This window comes from Podarcis pityusensis (assembly GCF_964106645.2).
Source record: "Podarcis pityusensis genome assembly, chromosome: 10".
Classification (NCBI taxonomy): Eukaryota; Metazoa; Chordata; class Lepidosauria; order Squamata; family Lacertidae; genus Podarcis; species Podarcis pityusensis.
In genome coordinates, this window is record NC_138035.1 from 67,007,890 (window position 1) to 67,031,807 (window position 23,918).

General features: G+C 43.3%; 1 protein-coding gene and 1 long non-coding RNA gene across 9 annotated transcripts in view; one reads left to right on the forward strand and one right to left on the reverse strand.

The window, feature by feature from the left end:
- TPRKB (TP53RK binding protein) overlaps positions 1-23,918 on the reverse strand; it is a 27,224-nt gene continuing 3,306 nt past the window's right edge. For 2 of the 8 annotated variants that reach the window (XM_081023881.1, XM_081023882.1), the window contains 3 exons: positions 22,685-22,807; positions 21,279-21,455; positions 19,496-19,916 (listed from right to left, as the gene is read on the reverse strand). In XM_081023881.1, the coding sequence (XP_080880007.1) occupies positions 19,830-19,916; positions 21,279-21,455; positions 22,685-22,807 (387 nt within the window). In that variant the 3' untranslated portion in view covers positions 19,496-19,829. Of the gene's footprint in view, positions 7,071-7,256; positions 10,490-10,625; positions 11,658-12,790; positions 13,039-16,238; positions 16,365-19,495; positions 19,917-21,278; positions 21,456-22,684; positions 22,808-23,918 lie in introns of those variants that run through there. The other 6 variants (XR_013991169.1, XR_013991170.1, XR_013991168.1 and 3 more) reach the window with 6 other exon arrangements.
- Positions 9,026-10,640, forward strand: LOC308486732. Its single transcript, XR_013991242.1, has 2 exons — positions 9,026-9,153; positions 10,152-10,640. It is a non-coding gene; the product is annotated as an uncharacterized lncRNA (long non-coding RNA).

The window sequence follows — 23,918 nt, forward strand, 5'->3', positions numbered from 1 at the left end:
TAGAAATCCAATGTTGTTTATTGCAAAGCAATAGGTTACAATGGGATAGCTTTGCAAAAGTTGCAACCCCGCCCAGTGGTCCAGGCAGTGGTATTTATAAAGTTTCAAACAAAGCATTTCAATTTCCACCAATCGTACTTCATTACCTCATTTAAGTTGATAGATCAATCATATGCATAAGCATTGGCTGTTTCTGCTGACTAAGCTCGGATTCCCACCGTGTTCTGAGATGACCTTGCAGGCGTACATTGTGTTAGCATGTTGGGAACCTGTGTCACGTGTAGCCATTTGCATCATGGAGCAACTTATGTTCTAGCTTTGTGCTGTATCTTTGTGATTTACCGTACATATTAGCTGTATTTCTGCCCCCAACAAGGGCTGCACATGTTGAAAAATCATCAGTTTCATAAAGTACCAGGCTACCATAATTTCTCTATTAGAAGCACACTCAAGGATTTACAGGGGAACACATTATCACATTTATTGTGGCCCTTTGGGCCACTCCCACAATATCACCCCACACTGGTTACACCCAGGGAACACAATGGGGGGAAATAAACAGGGTTTTTTTAAACTGAGGAACGGAATTCCAATCAATAAGATTTATAGGGCAGGGCTAACATCTAACGAAAGAATGGCAACTTCAACAGATGGAATATGCACAGTTTGCAGACCTAACATATAGAATAAAAGAACAAGAAGAACATATGTTTAAAGAAGATTGGACAATGTTTATTGAATATATGGGGGGAAATTGTGTATACTTGAAAATGTTGGCAGCTGTAAGATAAATTCAACAATGTAAATAAGTTTTGATGGATGTAATACAGTAATGGAATACTGAATAGTTTAGTTTATGTAAAAGATGCAGGAATTTATGCTATGCAAAATGAAGCAAGGAAAGCGAAGAAGGGAAGTTACTGATATTTTAAGATTGTTTAAATGAATATTCAAAATTGCAAAACAGATATTTTAATGAAAATTTTATATATTATATATATGTTCAATGCAGGATTGGTGGTTTGCTGTTTGTTTATGTTTTTTGTAGTACAAATGTGTCTGTGGTGTGCACAGGGTAGATAAATGCCAGGAATGAGGTGTGCACCTTCAACAAGGTACCACATTAAAGACATGCTTTTGAAGGGATAATGAACTAGGTCTCCAAGGACTGAAGCAGGCATATAGAAAAGTGATGCTGCATAAATATAACAGGACCCAGTACAGAGTACAAACCTAGAATTACAGACTCGTGGAACTGGGGGCCACACCAAAGGCCATCTAGCCCAACCCCCTGCAATGCAGGAATCACAGCTGAAGAGTCCCTGACAGATGCCCCCCCCCCAACTTGCTCTGCTTCAGGACCCTTTGCCTATTGCTTCATTACAGAGTCCAGAATTTTGCTTCCTCTCATATTCAAGATTTTTGTACTTGCATTGTTGTATATAAAACTGGGACTTTTCCATATTGCCTTCTAAATGGAGAAATTGATTGTTGGTCTTGTGGAGAAGTTAGCTTGCTTGTCTTCAGGGTAAATGACTTAAGAGGAATATTCATAGGAAACTGCCTTGGACAGAGTCAGACATTGACCCATCCACCTCAACATCGTCTACACTGACCGACAGCACCTCTCCCGGGTTTCAGACAGGGAACATTCTCTGCCCCACCTGGAGATGTCATCCAGGATCATCTATGAGGATGGTGATAATGCAAAGCGGATTGTCTAATCCTGTGCTATGGACACCCCTAGACTTGGGAGTCTTCTACTGCATTTCAAGGGATGTTGTGATTGTCTCTTTGGAAATGGGGCTGAATGAAGAATGATCCGATATAAAAACATGAACTCCAAAAGAGAAGATTCACCTGCAGACGGAACAGCAGGTGCTTCAAAGTTCTGAAGAAACATCAGGAGGGGTAAGTTTGGCCCAGGGTCAAGGTGGGTGGGTTGCCACGGTAACAATGACTTGCCCTCCTTTGTGAAATCTCCTGCTTCTCCCTTAAAACCCACCAAATACAGGTGTCCATTGTGGGTTAGTGAGGAGAGACAGAGAGAGAGTTGTTGGTGCTCTTGGTGGTAAGCAGTGCATTTGGATTTGGACACCATGTTCAGAGCGTAAGCAGGATTTCTTCCCCTTCTCTATGTCTCCTGGGGTGGGATCCTGGAATCCCCTGCACAGCCTCAGCCCCCTGAAATTGTCTTGACCAGTCACTCCCCTCCCGAAGAGCTCAGCTCCTCCACACTCTTTCCCTGCCTTCCTATTTCCTCTCCTCTCCCATCTCATCAATTACATTCATTGTTTACATTCATAGGCCAGCCATCCTCCCAGGAGCTCAAGATGGCATACATGGTTCTCCCCGCCACCAGTTTTTACCCTCTCATCAACCCTGCAAAGTAAGCTAGGCTGAGGGAAAAAAGACTGGCTGAAGGTCAATCAGTGAGCTTCATGAAGATTTGAACCCTGGTCTTCCAGGTCCCCCTAGTCCAGCACTCTAACTACTACATGTCTCCCCGCCTCCATCTTCCATCTCTCCGTCAAGCCCTTTCTGTGGGTCTCTGTCTGTAAGCAAGACTCCACCACCTTCCTCTCTCGGCCGCCCAGTGTTGTTCTGCTCGTCTTCTTGGACCCCTTGATGCTTGGAGGACCCACCTAGCAGTCTCCTCCCTCTCTGGGCAGGGCTGTCCTTCAAAGACTAGGCAGAGGCACCCTTTAAATGCTGGCAATACTTCTCTTTCCTTTGGGGTGGAGTGTTGCAATCCCTCATGGGATATAGCATAGCAGGAAAAGGAGAGCAAAGGCCTGTTTGATCCAGTGGCCAACCAGATGTCTCCAGGAAGCCCACAAGGAATAGCCCAATCCTGTTGATTGTCCTCTAACAGGTGGCTTCAGTGGTAGACTGCCTCTAAACCTGGAAGTTCTACATACTGCAGCTATTTCAGATCCTAATCGCAAATACTCTCCTCCTCTTCCTCAATGAATAGGTGTGACCCCCCCCCCACTCTTTCTAACCTTGCAAGGCAGTCGTCCTTTGCACATCTTTTGGCTGCCAATTTCACAAACCAATTAAGTGTTATGTGAAGAAGTGCCCATTGATGTTAATGAATGACCCAAAGCTCTGCTATTCGATGGGGCAAAAATCTCTCCCATGTTTGTTTCATAAAATCTATATACCACTTCATTGTGTATATATACATCTCACACCTCGAAGCGGTTTACAAGAAGGTAAAACAATGTCGACAAGGCCTCGTTCCTGTCAGCAATCATGCTGCAGTATCCTGCACTAACTGCAGCTTCCAGGTCAAACACAAGGGAAGCCCGGCGTATAGTGCATGGCATCTAGTCTTGAAGCAATCAGGGCATGAACTAGGGTAGCCAGGTTCTCTTGGTCCTGGAATGGCAGGAGCTGGTACCTCATTTCTCTCCAAGCCCTGAATGCTCTCGGCTGCCTCTCTGAAGCTGTCATGAAGTCCTACAGTTCATTCAACTGCAGAAGGAGGGAAGGAATTGGGAGGGATGTGCTGGCAATTCTCTATTAGGCTAAATGTATTTCTGTTCTGCATCATCTCTTCTAGGTTCAAGCGACTGAGAAGCTTCATGCAGCCAGAAAGGAGCAATGAAGTGGCCCCGCGCCAGCACAAGGAACAGCCTGTGGCCAGTGGCGGAGGAAGCCAGAACATCAAAGAAGACGGGCACCCAGAGGAGGGGCGATCTGCCCACCGTGATGGGGGGATTCGCCCTTCTAGGGGTGCCATCAGGGGTGCCCAATGCTCTAGGAGGTGCCATCGCCTCAGAAAGAACAGAAAAGTGGCCCCACTGCAGCGCGAGAAGAAGCTTATGCCTCCAGGTGAGGAAGTTCCCCCTGTGCCATTTTTGGAAGGGCAAGAATAGGCTAGGGTGGCAGCTCAGGGTATAGGATTTGTGGGGGAGGGGAAGCTAGTAAGAAAAAGCCAAAAGAGCCAGACTGCTGGATCCGACCCAAGGTTCATCTGGTCCAGCATCTGGAAACCCACCCCAGTGGCCAGCCACTTTTGTGGGGTTGATGAAGATGCTATTGACTGAGAGAGGAGAGGAAGCATTTCTAGTGGAAGCTGGAGGCTGAGGCAGCTGGTAGGACAGGGCAGGGGGACAGTGGTCAGCTAGAGGGCCACATTCTCTTGTGAGCCGCATTCGGGGGGCTGCAGGCCAAGACTGGCCCCCAAGGCCTGGGGTTTGCCACCCCTGTAGTAGGAGTGTAGAAGCAGATGAACCAAGCAGAAGATTATTAGAATAATCTTTGAAGCTGCAAAGGGACGAACTAACCTGTCCCCATGTCCTTCTCTTGTTGCAGTTGTGCCGAAGCTCTTCGAGACTCTTCCAAAGCCTGAGGTTAGTACTGGGGGGAACAAAAGAGGAGGGACTGGATTCCCCAGACCCTCTGCCTGCTGTCTGTGGTCTTTGTTCCCAGTTCTGCAGTCTCTGAATACTTCCACCCCCACCCTCCAAAAGGCTCCCAAAGCATCTAATGCAAATAATGTGGCGTGTGTCCCTGGGGTGTCAGGATGATGCCAGAGGCGTGTCCTGCCCTCTTCCCTGGTGCTGCCCTTCTACCTCTGCCCAGGAGGCTGCAGGGCCCATGGAGGTCCTCTGGGGCAAGGGATTGGGCCCAGGCCTGAGGGAGGCCAGTCTTTCCTGGCTTGGGCCTGCTTGTGGGCTCCCTTGCACCCGTTAATGGTGGGTTTTGTAAAGTCACAAAAGGCATCTGATCCAGCTTTCTCTTTCCTCTGCAGAAGGCAATAGCCTACAACAGCTGCCGCAAATGTGCCCAGCACCCAAAGAAGGTAAATGAATCTCCACACCTTGGGGACTTTTCACTTAGTAGCCTTATGGTTCATGCCCGAGAAAGACCTCCCAGGCCTATTTGCTGTATTTGCTGTGCCTTGCAGGCCTTTTTCACTTCCCCTCAGTAGGCAGGGCCCTGACTGACTTCAGCTACAAAAGCTGAGGTGGCTGAACCCTTGGATTTGGGTATTGTTTGGCAGGCGTTGTTGAGAGAGGCTGTGAATTCAGTCTCTCTTTTTCATTCTCTTTCAGAGGACACCACTGTCGAAGATATAGAATGACTTTGATTTGGAGAACTGTTATACCTTTCTTGGATACAGAAAGTCCCTCTTTTTCATTCTCTTCCAGAAGACCTCCTTACTGAAGACCTAGAATGAGCTTCTGGTGTGCTGCCCTCAGAGACGGGTCGAGGGAAGGTGCTCTGCTATGGTGGAGCACACCCTATCGCGGAAAAAGGGAGTTAGGGGAGAACGAGAGTGATGAGATTGAGGTTGAGAAGAGCCAGGAGAGGGAGACGCAAGACGACGCGAGATTACCTTGAGAGTTGGGAGGAGAGAAACGCAGGAAGGCGATTGAAGATGGGGAAGGAGGGAGAAAGGATTGAAGAGAGGTGAAAATGGCGGGGACAAATGCTGAATGCTGACTCACCCTTACCGTGTCAGGAAGAAACCGGAAACAACGAAAAAAATTAGTCCTTTTGGGGATGAAGTCTATTTCTTTTTGTGTATCTTGTTGGTGCGTAAGCTCTAAACCTCAGAATGTATCATAAGTTGGTATCACAGTGGCTTTATGATGTGGAGGGTCTTAGTATCTCACTGTCAAATTTCATCCACCATATAAACAAACAGGGAAGGAATCTGCAGTCCAGGGATAGCACGACACCTGTTCTTCTTTGGCGATCCTTCGTAGCCAAGTAAGATTGTCTTCCATAAAGACAGTTTTAACAATGAATCCGTAAGTGACTGTGGAGGCCAATTCTGGATCCACATGTCCTTCCACAGTGGGGACATTGGTTCCCTTGCGTCCTGAGTTCAAGTGCCTTCAAAGCCCATGACACGTTTGGTAAAGGCTGTTCTCCAATTGGAGCGCTTGCAGACAAGTGTTTCCCAATTGTTGGTGTTTATACTACATTTTTAAAGATTTGCCTTGAGACAGTCTTTAAACCTCTTTTGTTGACCACCAGCATTACACTTTCCACTTTTAAGTTCGGAATAGAGTAGTTGCTTCGGAAGACAATAATCAGGCATACGAACAACACGGCCAGTCCAACAAATCTGATGTTGAAGCATCATTGCTTTGACACTGGTGATTGTTGCTTCTTCCAGTACACTGGTATTAGTTCGCCTGTCTTCCCAAGTGATATGTAAAAATTTTCAGAGACACCATTGATGGAATCTTTCGAGCAGTTGGAGATGGTGTTTATAAGTGGTCCATGTTTCACAAGCATACAGTAAGGTTGGTAGTACAATAGCTTTGTAAACAAGCATTTGGGTTTCCCTGCAAATGTCCCAGTCTTCAAACACTCCGCACTTCACTCAAGAGAAAGCTGCACTTGCAGAGCTAATGCTGGATTTCGGCATCAATGTCAGCCCTTATGGAAAGATAACTCCCCAGGGTCTACATTGGTATCTGTTGCCCCTGTAGATCATGCCACCTGAGGCCTCACCTTGCCTCTTGGGAGGGCCGGCTCTGAATTAGGGCCCTGCTCTGCTGCCCTCTGTGATGCCAGTGTTGTGCTCCACTGTTCCACTTGCTGAATGTGTGGGAACGGGGTCCCTGGTGGCAGCCGCCAACAGCATTCCCCAAAACAGGGATTTCTGTGGGTGAGAAGGAGCTAAGCTAGCCTGTGGCACCTTGGATCCTGAACTGGGGCAAACCATGTGCTCTAAATGCAGATTTGACTGTTATTACAGCATTGCACATGGAGCAGGGGGCACAAGGCTGAGGTAAAGGCTCTCATAAGGCCATCTAGCAAATTTGGGGCTGGACCGAGCTTTCAACTATGAGCTTCCAGCCCATAAATTTAGTCACGAAACTTATTCTGGCTCTCAGACCGGAACGATGAAGCATGTTTAGTGCGTCACTGAAGCCATAGCACAATTTGTCCTGTTTCATACATTGCAATTAGGAATAATATGACTGGAGATGATTTCATAAATATCTTATCAGTTTCATCTTGGGACCTCGGTTCCATTTCTGCAACCTTCTCCGGATTTTTACTGTTGGTTTTTACGATTCCTTTTCCACTTACGAGCGCTAGAAAAGAAGAACAGATGATAGATTGCTTTCATGAAAGTTTTCCAGGCAAGTCTCACTTTGAGTTTAAATGCACAGTGCTTTTTATAGGTTGTGTGAATCATTTTAAAGTTTCTCCATAAATTTCAAGCCCTAAAGACCCTTCACACCAGTTTTTGTTTGTTTGTTTACTTTTTTTAAAAAAAATATCTCTTGATGGCTGCTCCTATTCACATTATTAGCTGTGGGTGAAGTATAATTTGTTTTGGCTCAGAAAATGTATGCTACAGAAATGTCAGGGCTTTTCAAAATGTGTCAGAGCTGCCGGCTCACATTTGCACAAGCCAAGAAAAACTATGACAAAGAGCATAACAATGGCTTTTGAACTTCTGTTGGAGAGGAAGAAAATCCATCTTTCTATTTTTGCTTTTGGCAGCGGAGAGGCAAACTTGACATACGCTCCCCACCCCTCAAAAAAAGATTTGAGTGAAAGCGCTGTCTATGATGTTGCTCTCCCTCTTTTGTTCTCTCTCCTATCTGTGGCCAGCCAGAATAGCTGGATTTTCACACTGAAAATTTAGAAAGTACAGGATGAAGGAACCAGGAAGGTGGCTCTCCATGTGTTCATATTTTCCAGGAACAGTCCCAGATTTACAGAAGCTGTCCTGGTTTCTGATTTGATCCTGGAATGTCCTGCTTTTCCTTAGGACGTCCCTCTTTTCATCAGAGAAATGTTGGAGGGTATGAAGTTCTGCAACTTCTGAGCCAAGGAGATACAACCTTTGGAAGACATCTGAAGGCAGCCCTGTAGAGGGAAGTTTTTTTGATGTTTAATGTTTTATTATGTTTTTATATCTGTTGGAAGCTGCCCAGAATGACTGAAGCAACCCAGTGGGGTATAAATAAATTATTATTATTATTATTATTATTATTATTATTGAATTGGATGTCCCTATTTTCATCGGAGAAACATTGGCGGGTATCAGCTTGGTAGGTCGCAAGTTGTATACCCCTGATTTAAATAAATAAGCCTTACTGTACTAAAGATCTGAGCAGGTAATGTAGGAAACTGTACTCCTTTTATTCTAAACCTGCTGGTATAAAGCCGTACATGTTCGTTGGGCCATGTACTGTGTGAGGACTGAGGAGGGACTGCTGGAGTTTGTTTATTTAGGGCAGGGTCAGCAACTTTTTTCAGCCATGGGCTGGTCCACTGTCCCTCAGACCTTGTGGGGGGCCAGACTATATTTTGGAAAAAAATAAATGAACAAATTCCTATGCCCCACAAATAACCCAGAGATGCATTTTAAATAAAAGCACACATTCTACTCATGTAAAAACACCAGGCAGGCCCCACAAATAACCCAGAAATGCGTTTTAAATAAAAGGACACATTCTACTCATGTAAAAACACGCTGGTTCCCAGACCATCTGCGGGCCGGATTGAGAAGGGCCTTAGGTTGCCTACCCTGATTTAGGGGCACGCACCTGTCGTTCAAAGTGGTGCAATGCCAGCAGAAACGTGTCATTGTGTAGAATCCAAAGTTAACTTCTGAGAAGTGACTTTCAATAAGCCTCCCGCTCAGACTGGCTATTGCGAGCCCTTGGGGTACCCGTGAGATCTGTTTGAGAAATTCCCATGCTCGTATCGCAAGAGAAGAATCGTGGAAAGGTGTCTGTGTCCTGCATAAGGGTTGGCTTGAAAACAGAGCGGTCTATTTTGTCAGCCAAGTGTCTCCCCCACTTCTCGCACACCTCCCTTTTGCACGCGCGCATGCTACAAACAGGGAGGGCTTCTTTCATTGCTCCACATTTGGCAGAGACTTAGCTGCTTCTGTTTATAAAGGCCCAAGCAGTCAGCGAGGGGAGAGAACGTGCTATTGGTTTAGTTAGTTCATGACTTTCAGCAACAGCAGCAGCTCCAAAGTTGTATCCTGGAGGATCTCAATTCTCCGCTCCTCTTTCAGCTGTGCAAAGTCAGCACCACTGCTACCGACTGAGGGCTTTCAGGTCACTGATTGACGGTATCTCCGCTGGTTTCTCGCTTTCAGGGAAGAGTTGCAAGAGCAATCCACCAAGGAAAAAGAATGCATGCCTCTAGAAGGTAGGTGAAACACGTTGGTAAAAGGGAAAGCAGAAGGAGAGCATGTCATGCAGAGCTTTCCATCATGACAGGGAAATGTTACGGATGCTGGTGCTATATTCAAACTAAAACTTTATTGCGGTCCAAAGACCCACCAAACAATTTCAAAACTAGATACGGTTAAAACGACCAGACAGACAGATGGAAGAAACAAAGGCAGTCATTTTGTTTTATCTAGGGCATAATGATCTTTGTTTCTTATAACCTCTGAAATAAACTTTGCCACGGTCAGTGTACTATCATATGACCTGTCTTCCAAAAGATATTTAATATGGGAGGCTTTGGATTTTCTTGGCAAATTAGCTAGTGAGGGTTTGATCAGTTGATCCCTTGCTTGCTCATATTGCCCACAATACAGAAGAATCAGCTTCATGCAATCAACGTCCTGGGAACATAAACAAAGCCTATTCTGATAGGGGATGCCTCTCAGTCTGCCATTTAGAACTTCCGAGGGAAATACGTTTAGTCTGGCTTTGGTAAATAAACGCCGATAGGTAGGTACAGACAAATTCCTAAGGTATGAGGATATCTGAAAGTCATACCCATATTGGATTCCAGCTGCGACCGGGCTACAAATTACATAAGATCGGGATGGTGCTATATTTTATATGCAGCTTCAGACTACTGTGCTGAAAGACTTACTAGGGGATAAATAATGAGGCTGCTGACACGGTGGGGTTTGGGTTTTTGTGGGGGGGGGGAACAATGCAATGGAAGGAACTAAGGGTTTCTTCATACAACATTGTTAAGACACAAGTAGCACAGTTAGGACACTTCCTGGGGGAAGGAAGGGCCATAGCTTTGTAAGAGAGCATCTACTTTGCATGCGGAAGCTTAGGCTTAGGCTTTAATCTTTAGCATCTTTAGGTAGGGCTAGGAGAGACTCTCTGTAAAGTAACACCTTAAACGTCAGTAGTGGCAACAGGCTAAATCTATTGTTTCTTTTTTTCTTTCGGCAGAATACACTGCCTTCGTGCTCACAGGCCCAAACCTGCTGCTACCACCGGAGAGGCAGTGCAGAATTCTTGTGGGTGCAAACAGCGGTGTCGAAATGAGCAAACTGCCGTCGGTACACTCTACACACTCATTGTCATGGTTATCCTAATTGCAATTTGGGGAGTCTGGGCCAGGAAAGATTTCTGAGCGTGCTGAAGGAAGACGTTCGATATCAAAAGCTCAGAGAGACCCTCTTAGGGACAGGAAGGGCAAAATGCTCGACTTATACACACTGGAACTGTTATCGAAGGACAATTGCTGATGGATGCAAAGTCTCTCTCTGCCCCTCTTTCTGGCAACCCTCCAAATTCAAGAGAGAAAAGAATGCAAAGTGATGATTCTTTCGAGACTGCTTTGTATAATGATGATCATAAAATGATGCAGCTTTTGTAAATCCTGTAAATGTAAAGTATGTAAAATATAAATATAAAATATACCTATTTTAAGAAGGCTGGGTCAGTGTTTTCGCTTGGTGTAATTTCTTCTTTGATTTAACAGGCTCCCAGTTTCGTAGCACAGAACTTGGGCAGGGTCATCCAGAAAGAGTGGAAACGGTGTGGTTAATCATATCATTGGATCTCAGTAGATCTGGTTCATTATCTAATAACCCACGTCAACATTCGGTCAATCCCTAAAATAGGACAATGGCAACAAGGATGTGACTGCTCTTCCTGCTGCACAATGGTAATAAGAGAACTAGACTTTTGATGTTGTTGTAATTTAATTCATTGTGTGATGCTTTGGCTGCAAGTTGCGGGTGCAAATAAGGCTCTCTCTGGGCACAGCACAAAGACCATGTGAATCTCTGCCTTAGTGGAACACACCCACCCCACCCCACCTCACACCACAGAAATTAGACAGTCTTCTTCCTCATACCCAAGCAATTTGCTGAACAAACCACACATGCATTGAGCCATAGGAAAGAAGATTTCATTAGGTATCTATAGGGCAGCTAAGTTGTTCAGGCGACCCCTGGGCATGTTGGAAGTGTGTGCGCATAATGCACAGCGTCTTCCAGTTAGAACTGTTCCATCTCTTGTGGGGTGTGCATGCAGTGTGGAACAGAACAGATCACCCATCAGGCCCAAACATCATGAACAAATTCCAGTGATGCTATTGAACAAGGGTAACCATCATAAAACTCTTCGATTGTTGTGGACTACAACTCCCATCATCCCCGAGTACCTGTTGGCAATGCTGACTAGGCCTGCTGGGAGCTGTAGTCCAACACATCTGGAGGGAACCAGGTTGGTTACACCTGCTACTGAGTACCACTGATATTATTATCTGATCCTCTTGCATGATGTGGGAGAGAAGGAGCACAAATGAAGAGAATCATGCAAGGAGAGCTCAAGTCCGTATATTTGAAGTTCCTCACCCAGATGTAGATGAGATCCAGACCTGCTTAGTTTCCACAAGGTTGCTGCATTTAGACTATGCACTCATTTCTGTAGTGGAAGACTTTGGTGCTGTGGGAAAGGCAAAGTTGCATCTACATATCAGTTATGCTGCTGACTCAGTAGCTGGCATTTAGAAAGCCCTTAACCTCTCTATTTTATCTGTAACGTGAATGTGTAATACTTGCTCGTCTTGATGGGTTTTTGGAGAGGTGAATTAATTAACATTACCAAAGCACCGAGCTTCTGTGATAAAGGTTATGTTTAAATATGCTATGACTGTAATGTTGCTTCTTTCCTAGAAGGTCAACACTTCGTTTATTGCCTCTCATTTTAATTTGTGGGGGCTGGCTGCACCTTATAGACTTATGTCAATAACGATAGGGGATATAAACCTGAAGATCTGCGTGAGACCTGAAACAAAATATTGCAGTGGATCACAAACCCCCAAGAGGACAGCTCCTGTTTATAGCTCCAGCCCCCCTGGGAGAAGAGCCCTGTAGCCCTACACAAACCTCCAGGGGTGGGGTAGAGGGGGTCAGTTGTGAGGAAGGAGAAAACAACATTTCCCCTCACTCCCCATAGGCCTTCCCCAGGTGTACTGAAATGATCAGTTGCTAAACAACTTTAAAGTTATCCCCTGCACTATTAGCATGGGTTAATGCGTCCCCTCCAGCAAGTTTCCACAACCTGTTGCCCATTCAAGATGTTGGGGGCTGCTACTCCCACCATCGCTGACCATTTGGCATGCTGGCTGAGGTAGTTGGTAGCTGTAACCCAAAACATCTGGAAGACCCCAGGTTGCATGCGTCAGGATTTTCTGCCAAAATATAGGCATTCATCAGCAGCTAAGGCAATGTGAAAAGCATTCATTACAGGTGGACAGTTTGGTACTGCTGCCTCAGATACCATCAGCTCAGCTTTAAAGCAATAAAAGTTATTTTCCCTTTAGAAGGATAAAAATAATCCACACAGCTCTCTTGACAGCATCCTTCTAACAAAGGAGACATGAGCAAAGCATAGCTGGTATATTACTTAAAGGGCAGCAAAAGCATTCATGCAAACCCTAAGGTACTGTTGGTGTGTTTCAACTCTAGGGGCACAAGCGGTGAAAAGGAACGGTTTTACGATCCCTTCTGTTTATGTTAACTGGGCTGGAGTGATTTTTCACACATGTTCAAAAAAGGATATGACTTAAAACGTACCTGCTTGCCGTTAGTTCAAACTACCAAAAATAGTGTCTGCTCTCCAGCCAACAAGTTGGATGATATATTCCATGTGCCATTTGCTTTGTCAGGCAATGAAAACAAGCCTTTAATTTTCCATGATAATACTGCTGAAGTGTTGTTTCAGAAGCTTCAGATCCTTCCCTCTTCCAGCTCTAGATATTATCCTACAGATCCCACACCCCCACACCGCTCCAGCTTTTGAAAAGACAGATTATCCTGAAAACCTGTGAAAACAACGAAATTGTTGGCACTACCATTTCTTCCAATCCCTTTCAAAGGAAAATATTGCAGCTAGCATAATCTTTAGCATGGGGTCCCAATTTGCAAGAATTCTCTTCTAGCGTTAATGTATTGTTTCTTTTAAGTTTTGCAAACACAGGAGCTTAGGGGAAGGCTGCTAGGCTTGCCAAATAATTAAGTGACTTTTATTTTAAGAACCGATCACTACACGATTCCTAATTAGGGAAACAGCCTTGGCCCAGTATACCTGAAGGAGTGTCTCCACCCCCATCGTTCTGCCTGGACGCTGAGGTCCAGCTCTGAGGGCCTTCTGGCAGTTCCTTCATTGCGAGAAGCAAAGCTACAGGGAACCAGGCAGAGGGCCTTCTCGGTAGTGGCACCCGCCCTGTGGAACGCCCTCCCATCAGATGTCAAAGAGATAAACAACTACCTGACATTCAGAAGACATCTTAAGGCAGCCCTGTTCAGGGAAATTTTTAATGTATGACATATTAGTGTATTTTTGGTCTTTGTGGAAGCCGCCCAGAGTGGCTGGGGAAACCCAGCCAGATGGGCGGGGTACAAATAATAAATTATTATTATTATTATTATTATTATTAGGAACACTTATAAATGAACATCTTTCCTAGATCAGCTCTCCATTTAAATACCAAGTTACTCTTCTCATAAGTCAAATTTAGGGCTTCTGCTCTTCAAAGTTATTGTTATTAGTATTATTAGATTTTTATCACACCCTCCTGCCTGAAGGAGCCTAAAGTGGCAAAGTTGTGGTATTTATGGGACAACCTCTCCTGGTATGCCCCACAGAGGACCTTAAGGTCCATGAATAACCATAGTTTAGAGGTCCCGGGCCCTAAGGAAGTCAGACTATCCTCCACCAGGGCCAGGGCCTTTTCAGTGATGGCTCTGACCTGGTGGAATGCTCTGTCCCATGAGACTAGGGCCCTGCAGGATTTAACCTCCTTCCGCAGGGCCTGTAAGACCGAGCTATTCTGCCTGGATTTCAATTTGAATTTAGCCTGATATTTTATTCCCCTCTTTATGAAGATTACCTGCTCTGGGACCTCATATCTTTTTTTTTTTTTTAAATAATATTTATTAAAGTTTCAAAGGGGAAAAAAATCACATTGGTAAAAAAACACACAAAAATTAACAATGAAAAGGAAAAATACAAAGTAGAAAAAAAGAAAAAACAATTAAAAACAATTCCATCTTTTCCTCACTTCTTTTACTTTTACTTGTTTCCCGGACCTCCTCATACCTCCCTCTTTTGTATTGCAATTAAATTTGTTAATCCAACAATTCCTTTCCCTCCTTTTTAATCCTAATGTATAATCTTGATATATTATAACTTTAAATTTTTACATATTAAAAACCAATTTTTCCATATTCTTTTGTACCTGTACAGCTAGAAACCACTTAACTTCAATCCAACATCATTCTAACATTCATTAATTTTGCAATATTTCTGTAAATAGTCTTTAAATTTCTTCCAATCTTCTTCCACCGACTCTTCTCCCTGGTCACGGATTCTGCCAGTCATTTCCGCCAATTCCATGTAGTCCATCATTTTCATCTGCCATTCCTCCAGTGTGGGTAGATCTTGTGTCTTCCAATGCTTTGCAATGAGTATTCTTGCTGCTGTTGTAGCATACATAAAGAAAGTTCTTCTGGGACCTCACATCTAATTCTCCCCTGGCCTCCTCGCTGGCCCAAATAGGAATAATTTAACCAGCTAGCCCTGGTGACCATCTAATGTTTACTGGATGGATTTCCCCCCAAATTGATTTTTGAACTTTGAATTTATTGTTATTCACGCTTTTATATTGTATTTTATGCTGTTTTTTGTTGTATCACAATTAAGTGTTTTAAATTTGTTGTTAGCCGCCCTGAGCCCGGTTTTCTGAACCAGGAAGGGCGGGTATAAATAAATTATTATTATTATCATTATTAAATTTGGAGTAAGTGTGATCTCAGCACCAAACCCTCACAAAACATCACCCCTAAGTAGTAAATGATGGTTTGTATTTGCCTTGGAAACCACGTTTAAACCCAAGTCTGCAATTATGGTTCATGGTCCATGTTAGTTTGGACGTAACTGCAAACTACTGTATAGTGTGCTGCAATCCAGGAAAAACAGGAGCCATTAGTTCCTGGTCTAGCATTGCATGTACCCAATGTAATATGTTTATTGTATTAAGGTTAAACCAGCAATCTTTAACAAATAAAGAAGAGGGTATGATATCTTACAGGACAGAGATGGGGAGCATATGGCTTTCTAGGTATTGTTCCCACCAGTATTTCCAATGGTTAGGGGGTAAGGGAAGCTTATAATAGGGCCAGAGTTTTATCTGTTTGACAAAATATCTTGACACCTTAATATTAGGACAGATTCTAAGTTTCTCAATCCCTTTTGCCAAATTCATTCAAGTGATGACTTCTACCATCTCTGCAACATGTCAGTTAATCTTCCTTCTGCTTACTCCTCCATCAAATACAGGGTTTTGCAAACTTGGGTCTCCAGCTGATTTTTGACTACAACTCCCCATCATCCCTTGCCAGCAGGACCAGGGACCATGGATGATGGGAATTGTAGTCCAAAAACAGCTGGAGACCCAAGTTTGGGAAACTCTGATCTAATACTATGACTGGCTTGTGGCTGGCTTCACATTCCTCATGACCTCAAAGCTGAGAGAATGCCAAACCAGAGGCCAGCAAGCCCTAACCTCTCCCTGATCAGTGCCATGCAAGCGTCCCTGACTGGAACAGATGAACTGCGGTAGGATCAAGGGGCATGCACAAACTGAATAGCACTCACAGCTGCTGCGCTCATATGGAGGCTGGAGCCAGGCCTATTTCAGGGCTTATATGCAAATAAACACATAACGCTGCTGTATAATAACTACAGGTGACTCTCGTCTTACGCTGGGATTACGTTCCGGGGATATCGCATAATGCCCAAATGGTGTATAGTAGAAAATCATTGGGTTCTATATATATCTATATTGAAATATATATATTTGCCAAGTGCATAAAGCTGAATGTGCCCAAGTTAAATGTGTGCAAGCTGCCAGTTACTTACAACGCTAAAAGAGCTAACATGTGCTCCCTTCCATTTTTCCTGGGACACCAGAAACAGTAATAATCAGGGGCAAGGGGGCATTTAATAACCAGGTGAATTTACCTTGAGACCATTGGTGGAAGGTGTTTGCTTGCATTCAAGATCCAATATTCCCTTTCAGGCAAACAAAGATGGCATTTTTCATTGGGCCAGACTGGCAAGTGTCCTCGTGGGTTTTTTTCTCTTTTCCTGTGGTGTGTTAAGCACAGCCCATTGCAAAAGTTGTTGGGAGCAATTATTGTACAATGTGCATCTTTGCTGTGTGGCCAGACTTGGACAGGCTTGATTTTTGCAGGGTGGGGGATGCAACAGGGGTTAATGGAAGGTAGGGTACTAAATGGTAGCCCAAAATTTTGGTACTTTCCAGCTTTCTAATACCCTCTGAGAAGAAGCATCTGCAGATCATCATCTTGTTATGATTTGTACAAGCATGTGGGTTTTGTTGCATATACAGCTGCCTTTCTGATTTCAAAACAACCTAACTTCCTAGGAATATACGAAAGATGTCTAACTTTCCCTTGTTAATCAAAATACAAGCACTGTATACATTATAAAGTGTTGGATCCAAAGCTTAAATGATCTCTGGGCCATTTTGCTGATGTCATTGTAAAAAAACCTGTGCATCAGATCTATCCAGTTAAAATACTATCACGTTCCAGGAGCAAACTTGGTATTAAGGCCAAGTATGAGAGGACATTCTCTATCAAAATACTACAGCATATGCAAATCTGCTTACCCTTAACTTCTTGTACAACTATGGGAGAAAAATGAAGACTCAGCACACTGTCCAAGTTGCACAGACTGACATTCTCAGAATCTATAAGCTACAAAAGATATGAATTATACAATCGTACCTTGGTTTTCAAACAGAATGCGTTCCAGAAGGCCGCCCGACTTCCGAAATGATTGGAAACCAAGGCACAGTTTCCGATTGTGCAGGCGCGCTGGAAACAATAGCGGAAGCCGCATTAGATGTTGGGCTTCCAAAAAAACCCTTCGAAATCTGGAAGACCCACTTCCGGGTTTCGATCATTTGGGATCTGAAACGTACAAGTACCAAGGCGTTCAACAACCAAGGTACAACTGTATATCCTAAACTCCTCTTAATGCTCCTCCCTTGTAACATTCAGATGATTTTTTGTAATATACATCTATACAGCAGCAAAGGAAGTTAAAATCCTCCATCTTAATTCTGAGTACAGTGGTACCTCTGGTTACATACTTAATTCGTTCCGGAGGTCCGTTCTTAACACGAAACTGTTCTTAACCTGAAGCACCACTTTAGCTAATGGGGCCTGCTGCTGCTGCTGCTGCCGCTCCACCGGAACAGGATTTCTGTTCTCATCCTGAAGCAAAGTTCTTAACCCAAGGTAATATTTCTGGGTTAGCGGAGTCTGTAACCTGAAGCGTATGTAACCCGAGGTACCACTGTATTGTTTTAAGGCACTAAATGCTTTTGTTTCAGCCTTGGAAAAAATACCTTAAAACAGGAATGGGGAACTTGTAACCTTGCACTACAGCTTCCATAAGCCCCAACCACAAGTCCAATGATCAAGGATGATAGCAGTTGTAATCCTGGATGGTGATAAGGGTTTATTCTAATGAAGAGAATATTGCAGATAGGGAAACGGTTTAAGGAAGCAGCATGAATACTGAGGATCGTAAGCAAGGAGTGCGCTGTTGTCTTAAGTCCTGCTGGCGGACTTCCTGTAATTGGCCAGTGGTTGGCCACTGTGAGAAAAGGATCCGAGACCAGGGAGAAGAGTCGGTGGAAGAAGATTGGAAAAAATTTAAAGTATATTTACAGAAATATTGCAAAATTAATGAATGCTAGAAGGATGTTGGAATGAAGTTATATGGTTTTAGCAGAAATGTAATAAAGAATTAAGTAAAAGTTGATTGATAATGGGCAAAAATGGAAAAATTGAAGGACAGACTGTTAAGATAAATTATAGAACAAAAATTGAGAAAGATGGAAAGAATTTGCTGAAATAGTTAACTGAACTAGAATACAAAAAGGGAGGTGTGAGGAGGTCGAGGAAACAAGTAAATGAAAAGTAAAGATATGGAATATTGGATGTGTTTTTAAATGTTTTTGTTTTTAAACGTTTTTGCTTTTTTGCTTCAATGTACTGATTTTTTTCTTTCTTTCTTATTCTGGTTTTCAATTTCTTTTGATGTATTGTATTGTAACTTTTTACTGTCTTCCTTTTTTCTCTTTTTCTGTAATTGTTAAACTTTTAATAAATATCATTTTAAAAAAAAGAGAGAGAGAAGGATGCTGTTCCAGATGGGCTTTTGGCCCCGATCGAGCTGCTCATCTTAAGCTCTTAATACTTAAGAGGAACAGCACCAGATGGACCACACTTAAGCCAAGACTGCCTATATGGATCACCCCACAGATATTCAAATCCCTACATAGTTCCAAGTTCTGTACTGATAAATGCTACAGATTCAGGAACTGCTTTAAGAAAGAGTACAGCAGCATCAGGCTCTCTGCTCAGTGGCACAACTTGGCAATTTTAGACTATGGCTTCAACAGTCCTATTGTGGGCGAATTTTTTTTTATGGCAGTGTGTCATCTTTGGCGATCACTCGTAGCTGAGTAAGATTGCCTTCCATGAACACGGTTTTAACAGTGAGTCCGTAAGTGACTGTGGAGGCCAATCCTGGATCCACACGTCCTTCCACAGTAGTGACATAGGTTTCTGGATGGGAGTTGATCACGGTGAGGATTTGCTTGCGGTATCTCCAAATTTGGGAGAGATGTGTACAGCTATTAACCAAATGAAAAACAACAAAGCCAGTGGACCCGATGGGATACTTGCCGAAGTCTTCGAAGTGGATAGAACTGAACTGACATAACAACTTCACAAGCTCATCTGGTAATGCGTACCACTTGCTTCAAAGTGTGGTAAGCCAGCCATGGTTCATTTGGAGGCCCCTGTCCTTGTTTTGTTGAGGGCGGCCTCCACTTCTGCCCAAAGTCCTTATCTGACAGCGCTACTAGCTCCACCACACCCCCAAGGGTTACTTCAAAGAACTGTGTTAACTAAGGGGGAAGGAGAAGGCGAATGAATGAAAGATAAGATATTGAAATTGGATTGTGTTGTGTTTTAAATGGTTGTTGTTTTGTTTTGTTAGTTGCTGGTGTTAGTGTTTTGTAGTGTTTTTAGTATTGTATTGTATTGTTGTATTTTTTTTTTTTGTTTTCTGTAGTGTTGTGTTTAAACTGTTGAAAAATTAATAAATATTATTTTTTTTAAAAAAGGAGAAAGCCAAGCCACAATGCCGACACCATTCGCACCTAGCAAGACCAATAACCCAAGAGAATGCTGTCATTTTATTGTTTTGCTTTTTGTATCTTTTACTCCCTCTCTCTTTTAGTCATTTAAATTGTGCACCGCCTGGCGTACATTGCCAGAAGGGCAGTATGCAAAAATACAGTGAACAATAAACTTTTACTTCTTGATTATAAAATAATCACAATACCCAAACATTCTTCCATGTTTGTAAAAAAATTGTGACAGCTTCCGTTTCCAAATTAAGTAAGAGTTAGACTTCAGGGCATTTTAACACTTTTTCGACCAAACAGAAAAATTGAAAGAAACATTTGTTTCAAGCTAAAACTGTTTCAATGTCCTAACTTTTTTTTCATGAAACATCTTTAGTTGCCATTCTACAAATGATGCCATCCAGCAGCGTGCCTATTTTTTCTTCCTGTGGGGTTAGCTTGTACAACTGCAAAGAAAATGGAATAGTCACTTTCCGGAGGAGCAAAAGATTGTCCAGCTTTATAGGTCAAGTTGAAAAAATGGGCACAGCAATCCCATGGCAGGCAGAAGGGAGAATCCAAAGCATAGCTGCTATAACTTCCAATGCCCTGCTAGAGCAAATAATAAAATCTTAAGAGTTGTAGAGTTGGAAGGGACCATGAGGGTCATCTAGTCCAATCCCCTGGACTATGCAGGAATCAAATGCAGGAATCAAAGCTGGGGAGGAGACAGCTAGAACGGAAATAAGTATGGCAGCTCCAAGGCTGTCATATTTTTTCGCACCCTTCTTAGGGGAATGGGGTGACTTTTGATTCTATGAATCCAAGATCTCGCTTGATTCAGCCCCATCTTGCTCCTTCTCTCTCTCTCTCTCTCTCTCTCTCTCTCTCTCTGTCCCCCCCTGCACCAACAGTGGAAGAGGGATGGTGTCAGAAGTCTCCATGCCTGAATTGAGAAGATCTCCAGGGGTGGACCTACTTTTCTACTTCTGGACCTCCCTCTACACCCACAAAAAATGGCAACATCAATGGCTGCTGGGATGACCTCTCCAGGGACCATGGGACTGCACCCTAATGTACTTTGTAGTCAAAACTCTCAATACAGCGTGGGGAAAATGTAAGACACAAAAGAAGGTTAAGAAAATGTAGGGGTATGCTTGCATTCCTAAGGATGCTTAAAGGTAAAGGTAAAGAACCCCTGACAGTCCAGTCGCAGACGACTCTGGGTTGCGGTGCTCATCTCACTTTACAGGCTGAGGGAGCCAGCGTTTGTCCGCTTCTGCAGACAGTTTTTCTGGGTCATGTGGCCAGCATGACTAAGCCGCTTCTGGCACAACGGAACACCGAAACCAGAGAAGTGCACAGAAATGCCATTACCTATTTATCTACTTGCACTTTTTCAGCGTGCTTTTGAACTGCTAGCTTGGTGGGAGTTGGGACCTAGGAACGGGAGCTCACCCTGTCGCGGGGATTCAAACCGCCGACCTTCTGATCAGCAAGCCCAAGAGGCTCAGTGGTTTAGATCAGTGGTTAGATCCCCTCATGCTTAGCTGGGGGGGGGGGAATCCAACTGGATTTAGTGAGCTTAAGACTGCACTATATGTCCATCTATCTCAGAAATTAATACCTTGTGGCCCACCACAAATTGAATTTCAACTCCCATTTGCCACACTCCTTTTAGTTGGGGCTGTGGGAATCTGGAGAGTCACAGGTCGTCCCCCCCCCCCCACTCTGTACTAAAAGTAATTGCAAAATTACAATTACAAACCAAAGAAAATGCTATATTTTGTCTTATCTCAACCCTTAACCCGGGACAAACTTGTACAAACCTTTTTAACTTTCTGTAGGTCTGTTATTTTGGGGAGGTCTGCTAAGGGGACTTGCTGGCCTTCCACTTGACGTATTACGTCATCCAGATTCACGGTTTTCTCTTGGTCTTCAACCAGAACAACGAGTACGGCAGTGTCACTGTCAGAAATGCCAAACTTTCTGAAGGCATCTGAAATCTAAAACACAGAATTGTGTGTTCTTATGTACGTCAATCACATCCTAGCAACCCAGAGCATCTCACAAAATATATTTTCCCATTTATTTGGTTCCAAAGCTCTGAAAAGATTAAATTAGTTGTTAAGTGAAATGTTAACTATCTCACAAGATACTTACAACAAATGTGGGCATATTTTATCATAGGCAGTTTAATATTCATTCATTTGTTTTCAAGTCACTATATGAGGGACATGCAGAGGATTTTAATGTCAGATTTAAAGAATGATAAGCTGTGTCAAAGCAAGGGATGGGCAAGAGTGGTATAAACTTCCTGTATGGTTATGGGACTTCTAAGACTCTTAGTTGACACATTCTACATGTATGTTGAGATCCTGGTGGTGTAAATACTGTACATGATAACCTCTGGTTGGTTTTTGTTCTAATATTACTGCAGGAAGAGTCTGGAGGAAGCCCAGGACACATTGCATGTAGAGCAGACCTGCACAACTTGTAAGCAATCAAACAAAATACTATCAACCAGAAACTCAATTCTCCAGTGTTTTTGCTACCCACCCAGGTCTGCAAGAACAAGAAAGGGAGCCAACAAGGCAAAATACATGGCTGGGTTATTTTTTCCTGGGATGATGGGGGTGTCACATAGTGTCCAGGCCTGTACAGGAAAGCCTGCCTTCTTATAGGTGAGACCTCTGTGAGGATTCCCAAGCCAAAAGAAGAGCCAGAGAACCAAGAACACTGTTTCCCACAGTGCTTGTTTACTGGGGTAGGGGCAGATTATAGTAGACAATCAGAGGCAGTTCCTGAATGGGAACGAAAAAAATTAGTATCCATAAAATTAGTATTCAGATTACATATTTTATGAACTCAGTATAAGGGCAGCAGTTGTGAAGCCTAAGACTGAATGCTTTGTTAAGACCTTGTTTCAGTCTTGCAGAGACGAGGGTGGCTTAATAAGAGGGTATGTGTGCAGGCAAACTGATGGTCAGGAAATATTTTGTGTGGTGAATAATACACATAACACCTTTCAATTAGCAGCCTTCTTCGGGGACAAGCAAATCTTATTTCACTGTTACAGTCAGGAGGTCCTGCTCAAATTCTTCCCATAGGCACCTGTTTGGCCACTATGAGGCCAGAATACTGGACTAGATGGGCCTTTTGGCTTGATCTGGCAGGGCTCTTATTGCAAAAAAAGGAAAAAAAATTCAGAGCATGCTGTAGGAAGTCATCTTACATTGTTGTTCGGGGAAAGGTTGAATATTATTTCAGCGTTAAGAGTTCTTGTCTTCATTTTATCGATCTTGTAGAGATGTACAGCTTTATTCGTTGCCACGAGTAACTGAAATGGATCAACAATCTGCCAAAAAATACAGAATAAAGTTTGGTTTCCAGGGATAGGCCTCAAAATAGACCCACTGCTTTCCTTAGCTCAACAAGGAAAAATATACTTTAGAAATGGCAAAGAGCCAGTTATGCCATCAATTAAATGTTGAAACAAGGAGAAGGGGGGGCAATTCCACACATTGTAAATAACTTTGGTCTATCACTAAAACCATGTCTGAGGTCTAAACATACAGTAGTAACAGTACAAGTAGATATTTAAATGAAAATTAAATTCACACATCACATTTCTACCAGGGGAAACTGGAATCCTATTAATACAGCTCTCACTATCTTGTAAAGAATCAGAAAAAAGCCTTTTGCAGAGAGTATAGCAGTATAATGAGAAGAAACAAAGAAGAAAAAATCGTGAGAAAATGTGGATAAACATTTTGAAATCCTGAGGAAAGTGAAAACTTTTCTAAAGCTCTTCTCTCACCCAGATGTGAAATTTCTATTTTGCAGATTTTAAAAAAAATGAGAAACTGATCTAGCATATTCAAAATGGTTTAATATGAGGACAAATAAACCAAAGTCCAAATAAGAAGCAAAAATACAGCCAGTAGGGCAGTGCTTCTCAAACAGTGGTTTTGGGCCACTTTCAAGCAGCCATCAGCATCAAAGCATATCCAGGATTTCCTCATTTGTCTGCTCTACTCACTAGCCATGCCAGCACAGCAGTTCCCTGCAAAGACATCTGGGAGACAGAGGGAGCCATAGAGATCAAACATGGTTGGCTTGAACCAAGGATGGGTAGAGAACGAACACACCCATTAAAGTCCCCTTTCATTTTACTTTGTGTTCTGCAAAGCACAATGTTTCTTGGACTCAGGAAAGTTGCTACAGAAAGGGCAGAGTGCCCCGGTAAATGTTCCATCCATTCTCTCATACAACCTTTCACAAGTTTCCTGAAAAATCTGTACCTTTGTCCAACTGGGCACAGTTAACATTCTCGCTGACCTGCTCCTACCTGAATAGCAAACTATTGCCTTCTCCTTCAAATCTAATACAGCTCCTGAAACTCAGAATTTCACACAGGCAGGATTGCAACAGCTCTGTGAGATTTGCAAACCTTGCGTTACCACAGT